At 47.0% G+C, this 20,793-nt stretch overlaps 1 protein-coding gene across 4 annotated transcripts in view; it reads right to left on the bottom strand.

The window, feature by feature from the left end:
- Fyn (FYN proto-oncogene, Src family tyrosine kinase) overlaps positions 1-20,793 on the bottom strand; it is a 202,164-nt gene that overhangs the window by 23,985 nt on the left and 157,386 nt on the right. For 3 of the 4 annotated variants that reach the window (XM_041653604.1, XM_041653606.1, XM_041653605.1), the window contains 7 exons: positions 16,604-16,702; positions 14,380-14,483; positions 13,317-13,466; positions 10,627-10,791; positions 7,599-7,778; positions 5,997-6,073; positions 5,742-5,895 (listed from right to left, as the gene is read on the bottom strand). In XM_041653604.1, the coding sequence (XP_041509538.1) occupies positions 5,742-5,895; positions 5,997-6,073; positions 7,599-7,778; positions 10,627-10,791; positions 13,317-13,466; positions 14,380-14,483; positions 16,604-16,702 (929 nt within the window). Of the gene's footprint in view, positions 1-5,741; positions 5,896-5,996; positions 6,074-7,598; positions 7,779-10,102; positions 10,259-10,626; positions 10,792-13,316; positions 13,467-14,379; positions 14,484-16,603; positions 16,703-20,793 lie in introns of all 4 variants that reach the window. The other variant, XM_041653607.1, reaches the window with a different exon arrangement.

The raw sequence follows: 20,793 nt of genomic DNA, 5'->3' as shown, positions 1-20,793 counted from the left end.
CACGCGTGTGTGTGTGTAATAAAAAAACATGTATGCCTGGATCTTGGGGCCATGGATAGTTCTGGTCTTTGTTTTTGAGATAGTTTTTATACATAGCCCTGGCTCTCCTGGAACTCACTATGTATGTAAGGTTGGCCTCAAACTCAGAGTTTTTCCTGCTTCTGCCTCCCTAGTGCTGGGATGCTGGGATTAAAGGTGTGCACCACCACAGCCAACCATGGAGAGGTCCTAACAGGAGGAGAGGATGAAGGTCTGTACAAGACACTGGAATGGCAGAGGCTAGTTGAGTGGCAGCTGAGTTCAGGACAGATGGTCTTGTGGGACACATGGACAGAACCAGAGTGCTGGCTGTCTACATAAAACAGACTGGCTTAGGTGATAAATGATTATGTGTACACGCACACACACACACACACACACACACACACACACACACACACACTCACACTGCCATTATTTATCTGTCGGTCTATTATCCATTTGTCTGTGTGTGTGCATGTGTGTGTGTCTATGCGTGTATATGTATGGTCTTACAAGTTCCTTTCTTTTATTGATTACTGTTTTTCTCTTTAAAGTATTGTTTAATAAAAATCTTTTCTATGGAAAACATGTCAATCACTGAAAGTTAAGGTTATAAAATAATTTTTCATATTTACCACCCTCAAAGCATTTTTATATATTGCTTACTTCATTCTCATTCTACTCATGCGAGGCGGTTACTATGGTTACTATTACTATTTTACAGAGGATGAAAAGGAGGCCCAAACAGTAGCCGCCGGTTTGCTTGAGGATACCCTGGTCCTTAGTGACAGAGGTGGTTTAATCCTGGGGGTCCTGACTTCTAACCCACGTAAGTGACATAACTTCACTGCCCTTTAAATCTGTGTTACTGCTCCGTGAGATAGTAACTGCCATTGCCAGTCTAGGCCTGCCATGACCAGCCTTTCCAACAGGGCAACTACCTGGGAGGTGGCGGCAGCGGTGTGTGTGTGTTCCCTACCCACCAGCCTCATCTGTAATGGTCCCAGGTGCAATCAGTGCCACTGTTCCTGAGTACAGCGATGGGTCAGCTGTGGTGTGTGTGCTCAGTCAGTGGAATATCAGTCTGCTGTGAGAAGCTGGGAACCGTCACAGGAAACAACAGGATCACAACACAGTGAAGGGATGGGGGCAGACCAAACAGGATGTCATGGCTAGATGACGCTATTCCTAGAAGAGGTAGGTTACCGAAGAAACGGGTCCGTGGAGCCACACTCCAGGAATTCCCACACAGGCAGGATGAATCTGCAGCGACAGAAACAGAGCACTCTCTGGGGGCTGGAATGAAATAGCTCCACAGGTCAGGTCTATCTTCCTCTGTGAGGAGGTTTCAGGACTACATACACATGTAAAAATATAGTCCGTTGCACGCCGGATTTGTTCATTTTACTGGATAACGTAAATTAAAGAAAAAACAATCACGCCCACAAGAGCGAGTCATTGCTAAACACAAGGCAGCTCTCCCTGAGTGTGCTAGGTTCAAGTTAGCATTAGCAAGCCCTCAGCAGCTTGAGAGCTCAGAAAAGACAAAGTCTGTGGAGAATTCTCATTTTCTGTGAGAAGGAACAGATGGCCCAGGGGCTGTGATGGGAGAGAGAGGTGTGTCTCCCTGTCCTGGGCCCAGGTGGGGCTGTGGTAACTTCTGGGAGGATCCAGGGCACAGGGAGAGGGAGGTGCCTGTCAGCAGAGCCTTGGGGAGGTGGAAGAGACAACAGAGGGGGAGAGCGCACCTAGCTGAGGCAGTGGCTCAGGTGAGGGAGCCTCAGTGGGCCTCTCTGGGTTTAGACACACCAGCATGGACACCACAAACGCAGTAAATCCCAACGCAGGCTCATGCTCCCTCTCTGAAGTCAAGATGCCCAGATGTTCTTGCATTGCTGCTGCTGCCAGCTCTGCCCTAACCATGACCCATCGCTCTTCCTTTGCCCTATAAACGGTAACTGGGTCCTTCCAGGGCAGCAGAAACCTACCCATTTGTGTATTCTCCTGAAGTCCTGCCCTGGGTAAGGCAAACAAGATCGGTAATGATAGTGACATTATAGTTCCCACGAGCGGGAGCTGGGTGAGACCGCAAAGACAGAGCCGGTAGGACCCATCTTCATTTAAAGATAAGTAATCCGCCCACGGGAGAATAAGACTGCTTGCCTCAGGCCCTGTCAATGGATGTGATTGTTGGGCTTCACTGCCTGACTCTGATGCTCCTGGGTTTCTCCTCATGCTAGCCCCCTGCCCTTATGTGCCCTTAGCCTTCCTCTACCATATTCTCCCTTTCTTCCTTAGGAGTCTTGTTATCTTCCCAGGCCAGTCTCAAATTCCTGGGCCGAAGAGACTTTCCTCCTCAGCCCTAGGAGCTGAGACTACACAGGTACAAGCCTTTGCTGTGGCCTGGGTGTCTTCCAAACGGCCTTTAGCCAAGTTTCTTTTCAAATACCTGACGTGGATTATTTTGGAGACTCCAGATGGACAGAATGAAGCTGAGCTTCTGACTAAACAGGAACTGGCTCTAACTGTGAGATGTCCAGGTAACTATGAGGAATGCCAGATGATTCTAGTTGCTTCTAGAATACTGCCAGGGGAGGATTATGGTCATGGCCGCTGGGCCTGGTCTCGAGCCTCTCTGACAGCAGGCTTCTGCTCACAAGCCAGGGTAGGTGGGTGGTGAGTGTGGGCTCGTAGGAGGCAACGTTCCGGGCAAGACCTGGAACACAGCCCCACACCGCAGAGGTGCCCGTGCCCTGTGCTGTCACACCTTGCTGCCTGGTGTGTCGGTGCCTCATGACAGACACTTCAGAGCACCCTGAGACGGGGAGCTCACAACTGTTTTGCAAACAATTGTCATTCACGGTCCTGAAATAGCTACATTTGGCACGCGTCTCAGAACACCGCCTGCACTCCCATAATCAAGATGCAGCACGGCTGTGGCCTGCGGGTGACATAAAACCCAACTTGCAAATATTATTAGGCACACGGACCAGCTGTCTCGAGGAGCTGATTAATCCCCGGCAGGAACGTCGGCATGTGGCACACATGCCATCTGCAGAATACATTGGCAAATACATGCCGGACCTTTCTATCCGGTGGAAAGGCCAGGGCCGGGCAGACCCAGTGGAGGAGTTATAGGAACAGCTGGGCTATCCAAGGCTGGAAAATGAGACTCTCTCGAGTCCCCTGACACATGTGAGCTTGAGAGGTTGCCCCTTAGGGCTTTTTCCATAAAATAAAGGGAAAACGGAACTTATGACTAATTCTCTCCATTTTTACACTCTGCTCTTGGTGAGAGACAGTAGGCAGAGTTCAAGAGCATGCTTGTCCTGTTTCTAAATCCTGCTCTTCCACTTGTGAGCTTTGTGACTTTGTACAAATGCCTCTGCTGACTTTCTGAGTCTATTTCCTGCTCCTTGAAAGTCAGGCAGTTCCAGCTCCCCACATGCCCTGCCCCTTCCTTGTTCTCTGCTTCAAGACAGCGCAGACTGTCCATATATTCTTCCATATTCCAGCTCATCAAATCCTCACCTATCCCTCCCCAGTGTTCAGTTTGGTAAAGGAAAGGAAGAGGAAATCACGTCCAAAGAGGTAAGGATAGAATCTGTTGGGAAATAGAGTCAAGGAGATGCTAAATCAAGGATTAAGGCTAGTCCTCGGGAAGGAGTTCGGACAGTGGCTGGGATGTGATGGGGGAGGCAGGGCAGAAAGGCAGCTCTGATGGGGAAGTGTAGGAAGGGAGGCTGCATGGCCAGCCTGAGGGAGTCCTGGGTGGGTTCCAGAGCAGAAGCTGACATGAGAGGTGCCAGTCACCTAAGGCTGCAGTTTGGGGCACCTTAATGAACGGTGCACGCCTTCCACACCCAAGCCCTTCCAACAGCACCTCTGTTAGCATCGGTGGCTCCTGGCCTGGCCACCTTCTCATTTAGGGATGGATCAAGGGTGCTAACCACAGACTTTGCAGAATCCAAAGTCTGGTCAAGAATGAGAAAACAGCCTTGCGGGGCTCCTCCTGCCACTGAGACGTTCTCTCACACAGAAGAACGTTCTGGCTTCTACTGGAGCCATTTCCTAAGTAAAATCTTCAGGGAGTCCTTTCTAAATCAAGAATTCAGGTTGTCAACCTTCACTTATTCTAGGGCTCTGCACACATTCACTGAGAGCCTCTTGGCATCCCATGCCACCAAACTCACGTCGGCATGCCACCAAACTCGTGCCTGCATGCCACCAAACTCGTGCCTGCATGTCACCAAACTCATGTCTGCATGCCACCAAACTCATGCCTGCATGTCACCAAACTCGTGCCTGCATGTCACCAAACTCATGTCTGCATGCCACCAAACTCATGTCTGCATGTCACCAAACTCATGTCTGCATGCCACCAAACTCGTGCCTGCATTCCCCCTCTGCTTAGAGACACAGTCCTCTTTTGTGTCCCTCCCCCGACTCTGGGTGTGTGTCTGTGTACATGTCCCACCCCACATGATCCTGAGCGGCTTGCTGTGTGGATATAAGGCTCCAGGACAAGACATGCCACATATTGGAGGAGTTCAAATAGCTGAGCTGTTTGCCCAACGTGGAGTGGAGCATTTGGGCAGTATCTGTAACCCAGCAGGGGCTAGGTTTGACATTTCCCTTAGCACTCAGCGGATTTCTGTTCTGAGTCAAAGAAAAGAAGGGAAGAATTGGCATTAAAAAAAAAAAGGAAAGAGAACAAGGAAGAGAATGTTCTACAAAGGAGTGAAATGGCTACGATTCGTTCTGAAAGCAGCACCCTACAGTATATTGCAGTTACTGCTCAGAGTGGCCAAGTGAACCTGACCAGTGACCATCACCCTCTGCTGAGTCCTGGCATCAAATGCACAGAAGCCGTTGCAGCTGCTGGTTCCTCACTTAGTCCCACACCTGGACATGCGAGCAACCAGCAAGGCGGAAACCACCCTCAGGAATTCCCTCCCTGTATCTGCAGCTCTACTAACTCACAGTCACCCAGGTGGGGTGGCTTTGGGTTCGGTGTGCTTTACACAAAGACTGTCCATGAATTAATTTTTGTAGGGTTAGGTGGAGGCAGACAAAGAAAGCAAGCAGGGCTTTTCAAGGAACTCCACCTTCCAGTTCCTCCAGACCATCTCTTTCCCCTTCACGCCTTGCTCTGCTCAGGCTGGCTTGCTGGGGGCCATGGAAGGCAGTTGCAGAGTGAGGTCAGGATTGGCCTCCCTGGGCCTCTGCAGGCTCCCACAAGGAGGCGCCCTCAGTGGGGTGCTCCCTCCTCTTGCAGCCTTGCAAACCTTAAACCTTGGCTGCCCTGACATTAGCGCTGAGGCATCATAGTGCCCCCGGACTCTGAAAACCTGCCTGTTCCACAGTAAAAGAGCACAATTAAAGTCTCTCCTTGGAGTGACACCTGCTTTCTGCTGCAACACGACTGACTGGGACTGAGCTAGAACCTGGCCACCAAGACTCTACTTTCTCCAAAAGCAGAGTGCTCTGATCAAGTGCACCGGGATACTTCTAGAAAGGCAGGTGCACCGTGGGAGTAGACACCCGCTCACTAACCAGTGCTGCACCTATCTATGGCCCACCAGTCCCCCACCTGAAAACTGCCATACTCCTGCTGGACCAGAGGGGAAGAAAAGGGCAGCAGGAGGAAGTGAAGGTAAGGAGCAAGGGCGGTGCAGAGCAAAGATGCAATCAGGAGCCTTTGTCATGGGCCCGCCCACCTTGTCTGGCTGTGTACTCATTGTCTTCAATCAGGCGAGCCAACCCGAAGTCAGCAATCTTGCAAATGAGTCCATTCCCCACCAGAATGTTTGCTGATCGAAGATCTCTGTGGATATAATTCATGCGCTCGATGTAAGCCATTCCGGCGGCAACCTGTGGGGACGCAGGGAAAGGGGTTCAGCTATTACACCACAACCCCTCATGTGTCCATGCCCATACAGCCACAGTCCGAATCAAGGCACCCCATCACCCACCTGTGCTGCCATGTCGACAAGATTTGGCAACTTCAGAGCTCTCCCTTCACCGTCTTTTAAGAAATCAAGCAAACTTCCTATGAATGAAACATAAAGCAATTTTAGTTTACTCAGAACGGCAAAAGTTCCTTGCGGGCTGTACTTGACTTCCTCGGTGTAAGTAAAAGGTAGTGGGTTGGGACAATGCCACTGATGGAAAAAGAAAGGCTTGTATAAAAACAAAGAAACAAATTCTATGTTTTAAGTAGTAAGTGTTAGCATCTGAAAATAGCGATTACTTTGTTTCTAAAGACAGGGTTTGGTAACAGGAGAACAGCATCTCCTTTTCTGTCACGGGAGGAGTCCGTCAGGAACTGAACCGTCCTCTCGTGCCCCAGTCTTCCCTGCACAGGAGAGTGATGCGGACACAGACCGCCCCGGGGAGCACACGGAGGATGCACTGCTGGACCAGTAGCGGCAGTGTTGCAGGGAGTTAGCGGGAAGAGCCTATCCTCGGGCTCCATCTGCATCAGGAACTCTGGAGTCAGACTCAGACACCTGCATTTCCCTAGGCCCTCAAGGTGAGTCAGAGTTCAAGGAAGTTTTAGAATCATTGACTTCGTTTCGGGTTTTAAGGTGAGAATGTAGTGTCTGAGAAATGTGGGGCAGAGAGCTTCCTAATTAGATCCCAGGCAGCCGAGCCTCCGCCTCAGACATCTGAGACAAACAGCCAGGGCTTCAGAGCCATGCTTGTGAGCTGCCTGAGGAGGCCCAGAGCCGACACCCGGGTGGAGATAATCATTTGCAGGAGCCGGGGGCACATGATGGTCGTCAGGTTTTTTTTTTTTCTTTTTCTTTTCTTTTCTTTTTTTTTTAATGCTTTAATCACAAAGCTATTTACAAAATAACCCTGGATCCAAAGGGCAAACAATCTGCCAGGAAAAAAAAAATCCAATTATATTTTAAGAGAAAGTACATAGAAAAGAAAAGCTACACTGGTGTCTCCTAATGTACAACGCACGGCCTTTTAAGGCTGTTTCTTGTTTGGCTCATTTATTTTTCCAAAACAAAGTGCTCTCTGGCTTCATCCCCAACAATGCTGGTCTGATTGTAACGACACACACATGCACACGTGTGCACCAACGCATGAATGTTCGGGAGGCGGGGAATGACTGCATGTCATTTCTTCACCTGACATTTAAAGAGAAAACTGGGGGAAAGATGTTGATCTGGAGCCTGAACTAACCCAGCAACCATCTGTTATTGATTATTTAGCCCTAAAAAGGGAAATTTAACAGAAGCCACTGATTCAAAATGGCAGCAGGTTTTGTAGCCCTGTTACATTAGCTCTGATATAAAATGGATGTTTTACTTATGAGGAAGAACGCTCCTGATGAGTAACAGGCAAAAGGCACTGTGCTTCTCAAGACTCTGGGGGCAGACTCAAAGCTCCCCCTTTCCTAAGCGTTATCCTGAAGGAGCACAGCCGGCACCTCCTGATGGGAATCCCAGGAACAGGTAGAGACTGGGGGCTGAGTAAGCGGGCAGCTCCATTTCTGTCTCTGAACAGTCCCTGCAACCTGCCAGCTGGTGTGAGGAGGCAGGAGGAGAGGGCTGCCCAACCTTTATTCATGTACTCCGTGACGATGTAAATGGGCTCCTCAGACACAACGGCATAGAGCTGCACCAGCTTGTCGTGTTTCAGCTTCTTCATGATCTGTGCTTCCTCCAGGAAGGATTCTGGAGACATCGTGCCCGGCTTAAGAGTCTTTATGGCTACTTTTGTGTTTCCATTCCAGGTACCTACAAATAGCCCACAGGAGTAAGTCAATCCGAGGATACTCTTTTCACGGGAAAAATAATTTTGATCAGCAACTATGTGCAGAAAATTAGACTTTTAGTTTTAAAAAAAATCTTAAATGGTTTTTTTACAAGCAAAGACAACCACAAAGGACTCTGTCATGTATTTCAACAGGAAAAAATGAGTTTACTTATAGATTTTATAATTCACTAACTTGTCCCGCTAGATAGACATCACTTTTTATGGCTCATCCACATAATTGTGCATTTACACCACAAAGCGTTGGGCTCTTATTTCAGTGGTGAAAGCCTAGGATTCAGAATTGGCCTGGGTATCCAGTAGCTGTCCCCTAGATAACAGGAAAAGCCTGGAAGAAATTAGATTAAATTCCATCTTAGAGGGTGTGCTCCCATAGAAATACGGCCACACACCGAGGATGCCTGGAAATCAGTTTCGGGCTTTCAACTGTCTGCACCGGATGAGTTACCTGACAGAGTCCTTCAGCAATCATGCTAAATGAGCCCACAAGCACAGGCAAGGGACACACTGTCTCCTTGCCCATACTTCCCCAGGTGAGGCAAATCCCTCAGGCTTCTGGAGAGTCAGCCCCAAGAACAATGGCTTCTAGCAGGTGGACTGCAGAATCAGCAGTGAGGAGAAAAGCATTTAAACACAGTGTTTAAATACTTCTTTAAAAATCTAGCTAACCCAACGGTGAGGCCCAGCTTATGGTCATCAGTTAGCTCATCTGTAAAATATGGGAATGGACTAGTAGCTTTTCATTCTCTTTTGGTTCTCAAATAAAAAGACACAATTCTGGCTTATTCCATTTTTTAGCTGATGACTTTGAAGAATAATTTTATAAAGGGAAAATAAAAATCTGATAATTCAGATTATATTGCTTACAATCTGAAAGAAAATGAGGGTTCAAACCAAGATTGACTCAAATGTAATCTGACTTTCTAAGGAGCCTGTATATCGAAGTATTTATTATTCTGTTGAGACACACAATTACAACATGCATTCTACGGGGGGCGGGGGGAACCTATGAAAGTGCCAGTGGCTTAGGGGTTCAATTATCTCAGGAAATACCCGCCACTCAGTGTAAATGGGAACTTTGACAACTTTTAAATCGCCTCTGTGATTTAACTGCTAACGGTTTCCAATTTAAGCAGAATGTGGTCTTCTTCTCTTAGCAGCTTGGGTAACTGTCTAGGCTTCTATCCCAGTTCTTCCACTCCATGGGAAACAACACCTTGGTGCTCTGTGTAATGATGATTTAAAGTTGACAGCTTCAAAAGTTTGAAGATAAAATTCTTATAGAATGCCATTCTTCCTTATTGTGTGATCTGATGAAATTCCTCAGGACTTAACAACTTCAATTATAAGTTGGGTAGATAATGAGATACAAGTTGTATAAGCGGATTTTTATTACACTTGAGCTAAAGTCTAGACGGGGATGGGCACATTAATGTGATCACTATGATAATATGTACAATCGATAATACATATACATGCATGGCTGTCTACTTCCACTGTCCATGTGTGCATCTGTTTCTGAGTCTGCATGGGAACTGCTGTACTTCAAACGTTTGATTACGTCAACTCTCTTCCTGTGGATCATATCTGAAGAACACATGTATCTGTTTATACCCTTTTAGACTCCAAGGAAGGGAGATTCCAACACTTTGTCATCATTTGATGGACAGATGCTTTTGGGGGGGGGGGATCTAAGTCTATGGATTGTCTGTAAGGAAGGCTGCAGCTGACCCGGAGGATGAGAGAGGCCATCTCAAGGGCCAGTGCCGTTGGCATTACTGACAACCAAGTGAAGAAAGGTGTGCATGAATCAAAGATCTACAAGGGGTTTTAAACACGCCTGATAAAATCCTCAGAATAATCCAATGAAGCAGCTATGACTTCAGGTTTACAGATGAGGAACTGAGGCTCAGAGGTGTTAAACAGGCCCCATGCTTATGCTTCATCATCCAGCAAGGGTTTAGACCCAGGCCTGGCACACAGAAAGCCCGTGACCTTAGTCTACCACTGCCGCCCCCAGCTTCTTACCGTCCCATTTAACAGGGCGAGAAAGCACCACATTCCCAGCGTGCTGGCTTCCGGTTTGCAGGTGCTTAATGAAGCACATGAAACAGGACAGATGAACACAGCAAGGTGCCACCACAGTCGGCAAACCCGGGCTCGACGCCCATCTAGTGACACAGGTTAAGGGGCTTTGTCCCAATGGTCACAGACACGTCTCTGTTCAAAACTGTCCTTTCCACTGGCTCTGAGATGTTGCCAAAACAGAATGTGCCCTCTGCCTTACCAAGCCACACTTCAGCGAAACACCCCTGCCCCAGCTTCTTCTCCAGAGACAACGAGCCACGTGCAACTTCCCAAGCATCTTTAGCCAATCCAGAAGTTTGTGGGGTACAACTTGATGAAATCACAGTTAAGTTAAAACACAAACCATCAGCTTTCTCTACAGGAAAGGGAATTAATAAAGAAAACACAGTCCTTATAATCCATAATCATGCATGCACTAGGAAAGATGGAAGGTGACGGCCCTGAGGCCAACGCTCGGCAGTATCGGCTGCTGGCTCTAAGAGGTACACTCTACGCAGGCCGAACAGCCCTTCCACCAGCCAGAGCACAGCCCGAGCCATCTGTCACTCTTGCTCAGTCCTATCTTTTGGAGAAATTCCAATTTTTTAAAAAATGAAAATTGAGTAATTCAAATTGTCTGTCTTCCTGCTCATGAAAGATACCTTTATTTTCACCTTCCATCTTTGAGGTTTGGGATTTCCCAAACGGGGAAGCTAATCAAAGAGTAATTGAGTCTCAGCATACCCATCCATACTTCCCCAAACTGCCCATTTCCCAGTCTCTTGATCAACTGCAGGGATTCTCGAGGGATTTCCCAGACATCTTTGGTTTTGACAGACAGATCGGTAAGCCGTGGCATCCCTTTGTGACAGGGGACTACTAGGCGGCAGCAGAGACCTGCGGCTCTCTCTGAAGGAGCAGGGCAGCGGCGAGGGAGAGAAGAGCAGAACATGTAACAACAGTGTGCACAGGTGGGCAGCGCAGTGTCGGCGAGCGCGGCGCAGGCCACAGGGGATGTGACGAACACAAGCAAACATTCGCTGGAGGTGGACGAGGGCACTTCAGATGGGGCCTCTGCAGTCGTCTGTGTCCCCCCCCCCCCCCGCCACCGCCCTCCCCCAACTCCCGGGGAGAGTTCCACACACACAGGTGCAGACTGCTTTGGCTTCTGTGCACTTTAGTCTAATGGACTACCATACATATTCCGGAATTCTGAAAATGCCCTTAATTTCAAAAAGTGCATACATAAAAATAAAACATGTGACCGTCCCTTTTACTTCCTGATATATAGATGGCCTAAGGGTCAAAGGAATCTTCCCGGTACAAATGCATTTAAAATGTGACTTTAGCCTAGGAGCCTTCTGCAGAACTCTGGTCTGTCAGAACAGGCCTCCAGAGCAGGCCTGGCAGCGGGCACAGCATGACGCGTTTTCTTTAGGGACTGCTTTGTCCTTCTGACTCTGATCTACCAGTCCTGTGGGTTTGCAGTGCTTTTAGGGGGCAACTTTCCACTAAAAACAAAAACAAGGACACAACTTTTTAAACAGCTTCCTAGGTATAATTTAGGAGTCTGGATTCAAAGAAAGAATAGAAATTAGCACTCACAGAAACTCAATGACATGAAAGACTAAGAAGACAGCAGCTACTGCTCAGGTTACTGGGAAGCTGAGTCTTTTTTTCTCCTTCCTTTTGAAAGGATATACCTCTGAGAACCTAGCAGGGAGAGCGACTAAGTGTCAATAAAGAGTAAGCACTCTGGACGGACGGAAGCCACACAGAGCCTGGGCTGAGAGGTGGGCAGAGCCCTTCAGGTCCCTTGAACCCCTCAGATCCAAAGCATGAATTTGGCTGCCTCTTCTCTGGGAACTCCTAGTTTACTTTTCACTTTTCTTTCTGAGGGAATCTGGTTCTGAGGTATTTAGGCAGGATATTATTTATGTGTCAGTATTTCAAAGGCATCCTACGTGCAAGAGAGAGAGAGCGGAAGGAGGAAAAGCCAATATAAAAACAAATCTAACTCGAGATAGATTTCTTTCCCTGAGATTAAAAAACATCTATTGTTCTTCATATCTGCTCTCTCCTCCAGCTTTATGGCATCATTATGGTGCCCTTTCCAGCACACTGTTTTCAAATGATCCAAACCCTGGGGACCCTGCTGATGTTTGCCTGTAATGAAATATATTTCAGCATTTGAAAAATCCTTATAACATGCAGGCATTTTGTGTATATCTCTGAAGCTCAGGGAGATTTTCTGCTCCATTTCTCTCAATATTTCATTAGAATCCACACAGAGCGAGAGCTGACGCCCGAATCACTGGTTGCTCAGGTACTGTTAATTTTTTCAATGGCTCATCAATGGCCAGAATCAATTCGTAGGAATTTCTTATTGTTATTTTTAAAAGACTACATTTTTTTGTGTGCTAAAGATAGCACAAATACTTTTCAATGGTGGGGTTAAAAAAAAAAAACAAAAAAAGGTGGGTGTGGCTCCTATCTGTAATCCCAACATTCAGGATGCTGACACAGGAGGATTGCTGTAACTCTGAAAGGTCACACTGGGGAATACCCTGGGCTACAGGTGAGACCTTATCTCAAAACAAAAGCAATAAATAAGTAAATAAATAAATAAATAAATGAGGAGGTCAGGTCCGCATGCATTGTATAGTGGGCACACTTGTTAACCAAGGAAAGCAAGCACAGCACATTAAACATTGCACATAAAGTTACACAGTTAAATGAAATGCACATGTGTATGCATATATCCAATAATTAAACTGCCAAGAACAAAAGAATGATATCCTTTGGTGTGAAGGCAGTCTAATCTTAAAGTCGTCACAGCAGCTGGGTGTGGTGAGTGGCGTACACCTTTAGTCTCAGCAGTCGGGAGGCAGAGGCAGGTGGAGCTCTGAGCTGGAGGCTGCCAGGCCTGCACAGTGACACCCTGTCTCAGGAAAGGAAAAACAAAGTCACAACAGCAGTCATAGAAAAGCCGTGGCTGCACACACGGAAGCCTGGGTAGGAAGCAGCACTCGGGACACTGAGTCCTGCAGACAGAGCATCATGAAATGCAGGGAGGCGTGAGAAAGCCCACTGCAGGGCAAGTGTTCTCTGCAAGCCTGCCCAGGGGCAACTCCTCCCTCCTCCTCCTTTCACAGTTCTGCATGACCTTACAGAAGGCAACAGGAAAAGAACTTGCAAGGACTTTTATGATGCAAATAAAGACAAAACCAACTTTTAAGATTTAAACCACTGCCTTCTACTTGGGGGAACTTCTCTGTGGTAGAACAGCAATATAGGCACTGGTGCAAGCCTGACATCAGGGGTGTGCACAGGAAGGGACTTCCTCCTCGTCCCTCGCCAGCTCTGCCCCGCCCCCATTTCCAAGCCCCCCTCCCCCCATTTCCAAGTGCAGAGGGTAGTTAGATTAAGGTTACCTGAGTAGTGCTGTACAAGCTGCTGGAGGGTTTCAAACTGGGCCCGGGTGGTGATATAGTATCCACCATTGTCAAGTTTGCGAATTTTATAATGTTTGACATGGTCTCCTTTCATATCATCCCAATCCCGGATGGAAAGTGAGTAGGCACCTGGTAAACACGAGGAGTGTTAGCAGTGTCGACCAGCCTCGACTGCCAGTCTGTTTGTAGGTCTCATTTATTCAACTGTTCTAATAATTATCAAAAGGACACACACACATGCATGTACACAGATGCTTGCACACATGCACACCCCCACACACACACACACACCCCATCTCCACTCAGTAACAGACAAAGACAAGTCTGGCTGTCTCGCCAGTGTCAGAAGACAGTAGCAACAAAATGACTTTGCTCTTGAAACGAAAACTTCCCAGCTATTTTTCTAAAGTTTCCTTTCGGTTTCTTTGTCCTCTAACACAGCCTGCAACAAATCACACTGGGCAAGGTCAAGAGCGGTGTGGAGACTCCAGGTGAGCTTGTCTCCCGGTTTCACTTCCCGGGTATCTGAGAGGCTGGGATGGTTGAGGGGTGGGAGACAGGGATGGTGGGGGCAGAGATGATGGAGAACAGAGGTGGGCACAGAAGAAATGGCACGGTGCTCCTCTAAAGGAGCTCCAGAATTCTGCGGGCCGACACTTCACGGTGAGAGGCTGCCCGTGTACCGCACAGGGAGCCCGAGACCAACCGTTGTCTGCCATGTTCGCCGACCTCCACCTGTGGGCTCTAATGAGTTATCAAAATGGAATGAGGGGAAAGTAAGCAAAGCAGCCTCCCTGCAGAGGAACTGGGACTCTAACAAGACCTGAGGCTGAGGCAGGGATGCTGTCTGGCCTGTGCTCCTGGAGTCTCGGAGTCCTCCGCAGCTCAGAGTCTTCAAGGGAACTGCAGAACGGGACGGCAACAGCCAGGAGGGGCTGTGCCAGCTAAGACCAAAGTATTACAGCTAAGCCTTCCCACCCAAAGACGAAGCCACAGATTCGAAAGACAAGGCACCTTCGCCCTGTCCTTCTCCTTATCTTACCTTTGGTGGTTTCGCTCTCGCGGATAAGAAAGGTACCTCTTGGGTTTCCAAAGGACAGGAGCTGTCTCTCGGCATCTTTTCGGCCAAGTTTTCCAAAGTACCACCTTTGAGGGAGATGGGGGGAGAGAAAATAAGGTCACCTGTGACTGAGCAAAGTAGCTTGCCCTCCAAAATTCCTTCTCCCTGAATGTTGTCCCAACTGGGTTTTCTTTTCTAGCTTCATTTGGTTCTTTTTCAATCTATCCCTGATTCTATCCTCCCTCCATTTCTTTCATTCTTAAAAAAAAAATCAGATTTGAATCATGAGTTGTTTTCCTTTCCTCTAGGACGGCAGGCATTTACACGTGTGGAAAGTGCCACCTCACGCCTGGATAGAGAAGCCTGCTACCTTGTTTGAAATGCCGACTGCAGGAGCGGCTTCCACAGCTCAGCTAGGAGACCCTTGATTTCTGAGAATAATTACAACCTCTGGGAAATACCAGGCCCCAGTGTAGAGACAGCTCATTAATCAAGCATTGTTTTTTTAAAAAGAGACTCACTCAGGATGGATAAAGCAGAAGGATGGGCAACATTTCTACGCAAGCGCCACCTATGAGAATCCTGAAGACAGGAAGCAAGCTCTAACCCTGATCTGAGAGGACGGCTGTCCTTGGAAGCCCATTTTCATTGTCTTGTTCCACCCAGCAGGTGTGAGGGCTCAAATTATCGACAAGCGTTTACCTGGCACCTAGCCTGTGGTCTGCAGCAGGGCCTCTCCTGACACAGCTGTAGGGACAGCTTACTGCACATCTGAGATCTGTGCACAGTTAACGAGCTGGTGGGGTAGACATGTTACCATTCCCTTGTAACAAACTGATGGCTCTTTTGTGTCGGGACAGGAACCCTCTGGAGTCACCTGGGGATCCTATGTGTCTTCTGTCTCCCACCTGCACTGTTGAGCCCTAACCCAGCCTGGCAACTGGTTCACATTTCAGCACTGGCTTGGCTAAGAATAGTGATGTGCACCAAGAGCCCAAGAAAGAGTTTTGGAGCCTTCCACTAGAATCTCTGTTTAGGAACAAATTTTAGGATCTTTAACCATGAAAACATACGGTTTTTAAAAATGAATCCATCACACCTGAATGCAGCCAGTAAGCTCACTGTCAGTTCTTCTGAGTGTCAGACTCTGAGGGAAGATAAGCCCCACCGCCCTAGCTCTCCAGTGACTTGAGAAGGCCAGCATTTCCCACAATCCCAGTGTAGCAATAGTTGATGTGAAGGGTATGACAGCAATTACCTGTGAGCAATGTCTTTCTTGGTTGGTGTCAATAACAACAGTGGTGAAGGGGGGCTTGGAGAACAATGGATTATTATCTAAGTAGCACCTTAACATAATGCTAACTAACTGCATGTAGTTAAATATAAAAAAATATACGGCTTATTTAAAAAAGAACTATCCTCATCTTAAAAAAAAACCCCAAATATTAGGAATCCTTATGGTTATAACTATGACTTAAACATGCAGTGAGCCAAGGGCTGGGGCAGAGGCCAAGTTCCTGAGCTTGGGACACCAATGTCCCTTTCCTCTTGCCAGAGTCCTCCAAGTGGCTCTGGTAGAAGGAGCGATGCTCAACCACTCATCTTTTGAGAACCCCGACGTCTCCCACCACGGTTCCTAAACTGTCTGCAGTAGGGGAGTGAGGCCAGCTAACGGCTAGCCAATGGCTATCTCCGTGAAAACAACCAAGACCTCACGGGAAAACATCATTTGAAACTGTAGTATTTTCCAAGTGGTGGGACTTGCTGTATGTGAAATACTTTTACCTGGGGTCCAAAGGTGTCTTTTCGGGACTCTTGGTATTTCTGATTATCAGGGAGAAGACTCCTAGCTTAATCTTTAGTGATGATTTGCCTCCTCAGCGCCCAGGGAGCAGTCTGTGGGCTCTCAATAATGCATGCCACAGTGGAGTTTCACCACGTTAGTTTTTAATCTAGAGCAAGTTATTGGGTTTTCACTTAGGGTACTCGTACAAAGCTTCTAAATAAGAAAATGGATGGGCTTAAAGGAAAATATGAAGCTAGTAACAGTGTGTTCCAGAGGCATCAGAACAACATAGCAGCATTATATCCTCTCAAGCCACAATCAGGGGTAAATTTCTTCACTCTCCCGTGCCATGTCGCTGGCATTTTGTTGTGACAATTAACTTTTAGAAGCAGGTGGTTAGAGAAAACAACAACAACATACTCTTCTGCCTGGATAGAGTCCACTGGAGCCACATAGTTGCTCGGAATGTAACCAGTTTCCCCTGTTGTCAAGGAGCGGGCTTCCCACCAGTCTCCTTCCCTGCAAAGGAACAAGAGCAGAGCCGTGACTGCGTCATCCGGTTCATTCGGCGCAGCATTCTGCAGTCAGACTTGATGCAGTAATTAACCCTTCTGCCTTGCAATTGCTGCAGTCTTGCTCCCCTTCTGCAAGCTAACATAGGCCCTAAGAAGACCAAATGGCTTATAACCCAGATCACCATGAGCTGAAGCCGGGGCTGCCTCTTGCCTTCTGGTGAGATGATGCAGCTGAGCCAGTGACGTTTGCCTAGCACTGGGAGGCGGAGGAAGGGCTACAAGTTCAAGGTCATCCTCAAAGCTAGAGATTCTAAAACAAACACTTTCTCCCGAGGGGCTCTAGGGAGGGTACGCGGAAAAGTGGTTCTCTGGGTGGGAGGCAAACTTGGATGAGGTGTGTGGGGTGAGCACAGACGGCAGGGAAAACTGTGGATTGTTTGGGGGAGGGACGCCTGTTAGGAAGCGCAGAGAGGGACGCATGCATGCTTAGGGTACCAGCTCACTCTGGGAAAATTGCAGTTTGTTTGGGGGAGGGAAGCCTGTTAGGAGGCGCACTGAGGGACCCATGCATGCTTAGGTACCCATCTTGCTTTCTCTTAAGAAAGAGGGAAGGCATGCATTCTGCAGGTAGAATGATCAAGAACATCGAAAGGCAGGCTTTCCTCAGAGACTTTCATCTGGGGGGTCACTCTCTCAACACTCACAGCTTCAGCCTGCCTGAATCTGAGGCAGGGTAGGGGACAGCAGGGGCAGGAAAACACAGAGGGCAGCAAACTCTGAGGTACAGCAGCTAAGTGCTCGGGTGTGAAGAGGGGGTAGGGGTGTGGTGGAGGGTGGGGGCACTTTCAACACTCAGTATAAAGTCTGTACAGAAAACAGGTGTCCACCTGCTTGGATTCATGCAGGGTTTTGTGCAACAAAAGGCAAGGATGGAGTATGGGCTTCCTCCCACTAACAAAGCGGGGGTGGAAGGTCTGTTGTGTGCAGTTTAGCTGTGACTCTCCACCGCTGAGGTCAGGAGAGTGGTGGGAGGGCAGGGGCTGCCTCCTGCACATCAGACCTCCCAGCCTGCGACTATGACAGACACATCGCCTCCTTGTCTTCCTTTAGTCCTTTGAGGTAACAAGAGAAACTCCAGGCTTTTAGTAACAATATTTTTTTTTTTTTTAAATCACCTTTTGGCGGGCTCTGTTGATACTCTCATGCGAGGAAGAAAATGTTCTGGCATAGGGCTGGGGGAACATTCTCTCCAATATAACGACATCTAGCCTTTGGTTAACCTGGAGTCTTTTCAGGGCCTGTACAGACGAAACTTCTGAGCAGGGGTACCAAGGAGCAGCGAGTCCGGTGGGGTTTTAGAGAGCCACAGAAAAAAATGGCAACTAGTCCAGTGGGTGTGGCCATGGGATGTCAGAATAGTTCACAGGGAACTGAACTGCTACTGAGGTGTCTGTTTGTTCTTAAAGATTCATTTTTCAAAAAATTATGACTAGGCATGAGTGTGTGTGTGTATGTGGTCACATACATGAGGGTGAAGGTGCCCATGTGTAGGCATGAGTGTGTGTGTATATGGTCATGTGCACAAGGGTGGTGGTGAGGCCAGAGGCCTCTGACTCCCTTCAGCTATGAATGGTTGTGAGCTACCTGATATGGGTGTGGCTAGCAAACTTGGGTCTTCTGGAAGAACAGCACAGGCTCTTAACTCCTGAGCTGTCTCTCTAGTTCTAAGCACATAAAAACTTATTCCTTGGAGAGCTCACTTGGTCCCAGCACCTGGAAAGCAGAGGCAGTTGGAAGCCAGCCTGGTCTACACAGTGAGCTCCAGGCCAGCCAGACTACATAGTGAGACACTGTCTCGCACAAACATATTCCTCAGTATCTCAGTCTTTCCTTTCAACCCTATTAAGCAGATATTGTAGTTCTCTTGTCCATAAAGCCCTTTAGTTACAGCCACATCATGTCCAAATTGTTGTTTGAAATATTTATATATATCAAAGACTTTACATAGATAAAAACACCCAAAGAATGCAGTATCGGTTTTCAAGTTCATGGACATCTATCCAGCTACAATCTGTACATGTGTCTCTCTTCCTTGTAGTACAATCCATGATTTGGGACTGGGGGTGCACTGTGGCAGAGTGGTTGCCTAGTGTGCCCTAGTTCCCAATTCCAGCACCACAGGGGGAAAAAAAAAGGCCATGACATGGCATGGCATGGTTCCCACTTCTAGCCACACAGGAGTATATGTTGCTGAAGTCCAGCATCTAAATGTACACATGGAAGTTATGCTAACCATTATGTGTGTTCAAGAAAAAGCTTTGGAAAACACCACCTTCATTTCAATACTGATAATCTTTACTGCTCTGAGCTTCCACTAGATGGAGACATTTCACCATTAGAAAAAAAATCACCCATCCAGTCCCCGCAACCTGGGAAAGACTCTGAAAGGGTAAAGGGAAGTGCTTGTAGTACAGGCTTACTTTCCAACACATGAAAACTTTCATCAAGGTTGCTGTTAACACCCCCACAAAGAAAATACTTCACCCAATAAACAGCAGGATAATTGTTTGTTTATATTTAAAGGGGGATATGATATAGATATGAATAATTTGCATTGGTATGGATCTTGGTTTATTGCTACAAATTTAAGGCCAATTTTGTTATTTGTATATTTCTGTTCTTGATTAAGATATCATGTTTGTGTAGCTCATTTAAAAATGTAATGTATAACTAAGAAATATAAGTTAATAGATAAATAATAGTCAAGCTTGTAGTCATGTTAGTTAGATTTTCTAGATGTAGAAAGATGTATTTCAGATGGATAGGTATTCTTCAAATCTTTCAGAGACCTTTATGGCATTTAAAATGTTTTAATAACTTAGGAGTTTTTATGACATGAGACACATTTGCTCCTGGCAGCACCAATTACTTCAAGAGGAAGATGGGCATCAAAGAGGCTCCTTACGGAGTTTGTTAGATAAATTGGACTTTCAGGATCCACAGAGAAATGACTGCTGAACTTGCCTAAAGGTGAGATGATTGTTTGGGGTTCCTGCTTCATGAAAGAGTCTGCTAGACATTCTGCAGGATTCAGAAAAATGTGACGGATAAACTACCAGTATAGGCTGAACTATCTTTGAAATTTCCTGCTTTGTGGAAAAGTCTGCTAGATACTATGGGCCTGTAGGCTGAAGATGGATGCCCCAATGGTACAGAAGAACTTTGGGTGACTGTCCAGGCAGCGAAATGTCTCTGTCAATTCTAGAGTTTTGGAAGTTGCTTAAAATGTACTTCCTGTTTACTTAGGTGATATTATATCCTTCTGGAGTCTTTGATGGAGTTGAAGAATTTATAGTTATAATTTTCCTTAGTTATGATAAAAGATAAAGTATATATAAATATTGTAACTGTAATTCTTGCTTGATACCTGTTTTGTTATATGCAATTTTACTATGTTAAAGTTAAAACCTTCCTTTTTATTTAAACAGAAAAGGGGAGGTGATGTGGGAGTCACCTCTGTGTGCTGTGAATACCATTAATGAATAAAGAAACTGCCTTGGCCTGTTGATAGGGCAGAACTTAGGTAGGTGGGGAAAATGAAAGGGAATGCTGGGAGGAAGAAGACAGAGTCATAGAGACACCATGGATCAGCTGCCGGAGATAGACATGCTGAAACTTTGCTGGTAGGCCACGACCTTGTAGTGAAATATAGATTAATAGAAATGGGTTAAATTAAGATGTAAGAGTTAGCCAATAAGAAGCTAGAGCTAATGGGCCAAGCAGTATTTTAATCAATATAGTTTCTGTGTGGTTGTTTTGGTTCAGGGTGGCCGGGATGAACAAGCGGCCTCCCTGCCGCTTAGGGGCATTTGTCTCTCTATCCTATGAGCGACACACAAGTGACAGAGACATGGCACAATATGAGGTAAATGTCACATCTTGAGGAATTTCCTTCAGACTTTACCCTCACTGGGCCTTGAGGAGTTACAGACTCAAAACATCTACCAGAAGTTATGAGGCAAACAAATCACTGCGGAACCAACTCACCTACAAACTTTGCCTTCTGCACACTGTGCTGATTTGGAGTGAGTCTCT

This window comes from Microtus oregoni, unplaced genomic scaffold (assembly GCF_018167655.1).
Source record: "Microtus oregoni isolate MIOR12 unplaced genomic scaffold, Mior012 000006F_ref0000085, whole genome shotgun sequence".
NCBI lineage: Eukaryota > Metazoa > Chordata > Mammalia > Rodentia > Cricetidae > Microtus > Microtus oregoni.
The sequence above is the reverse complement of the archived record's forward strand: the minus strand, read 5'-3'. Positions and strand labels throughout refer to the sequence as shown.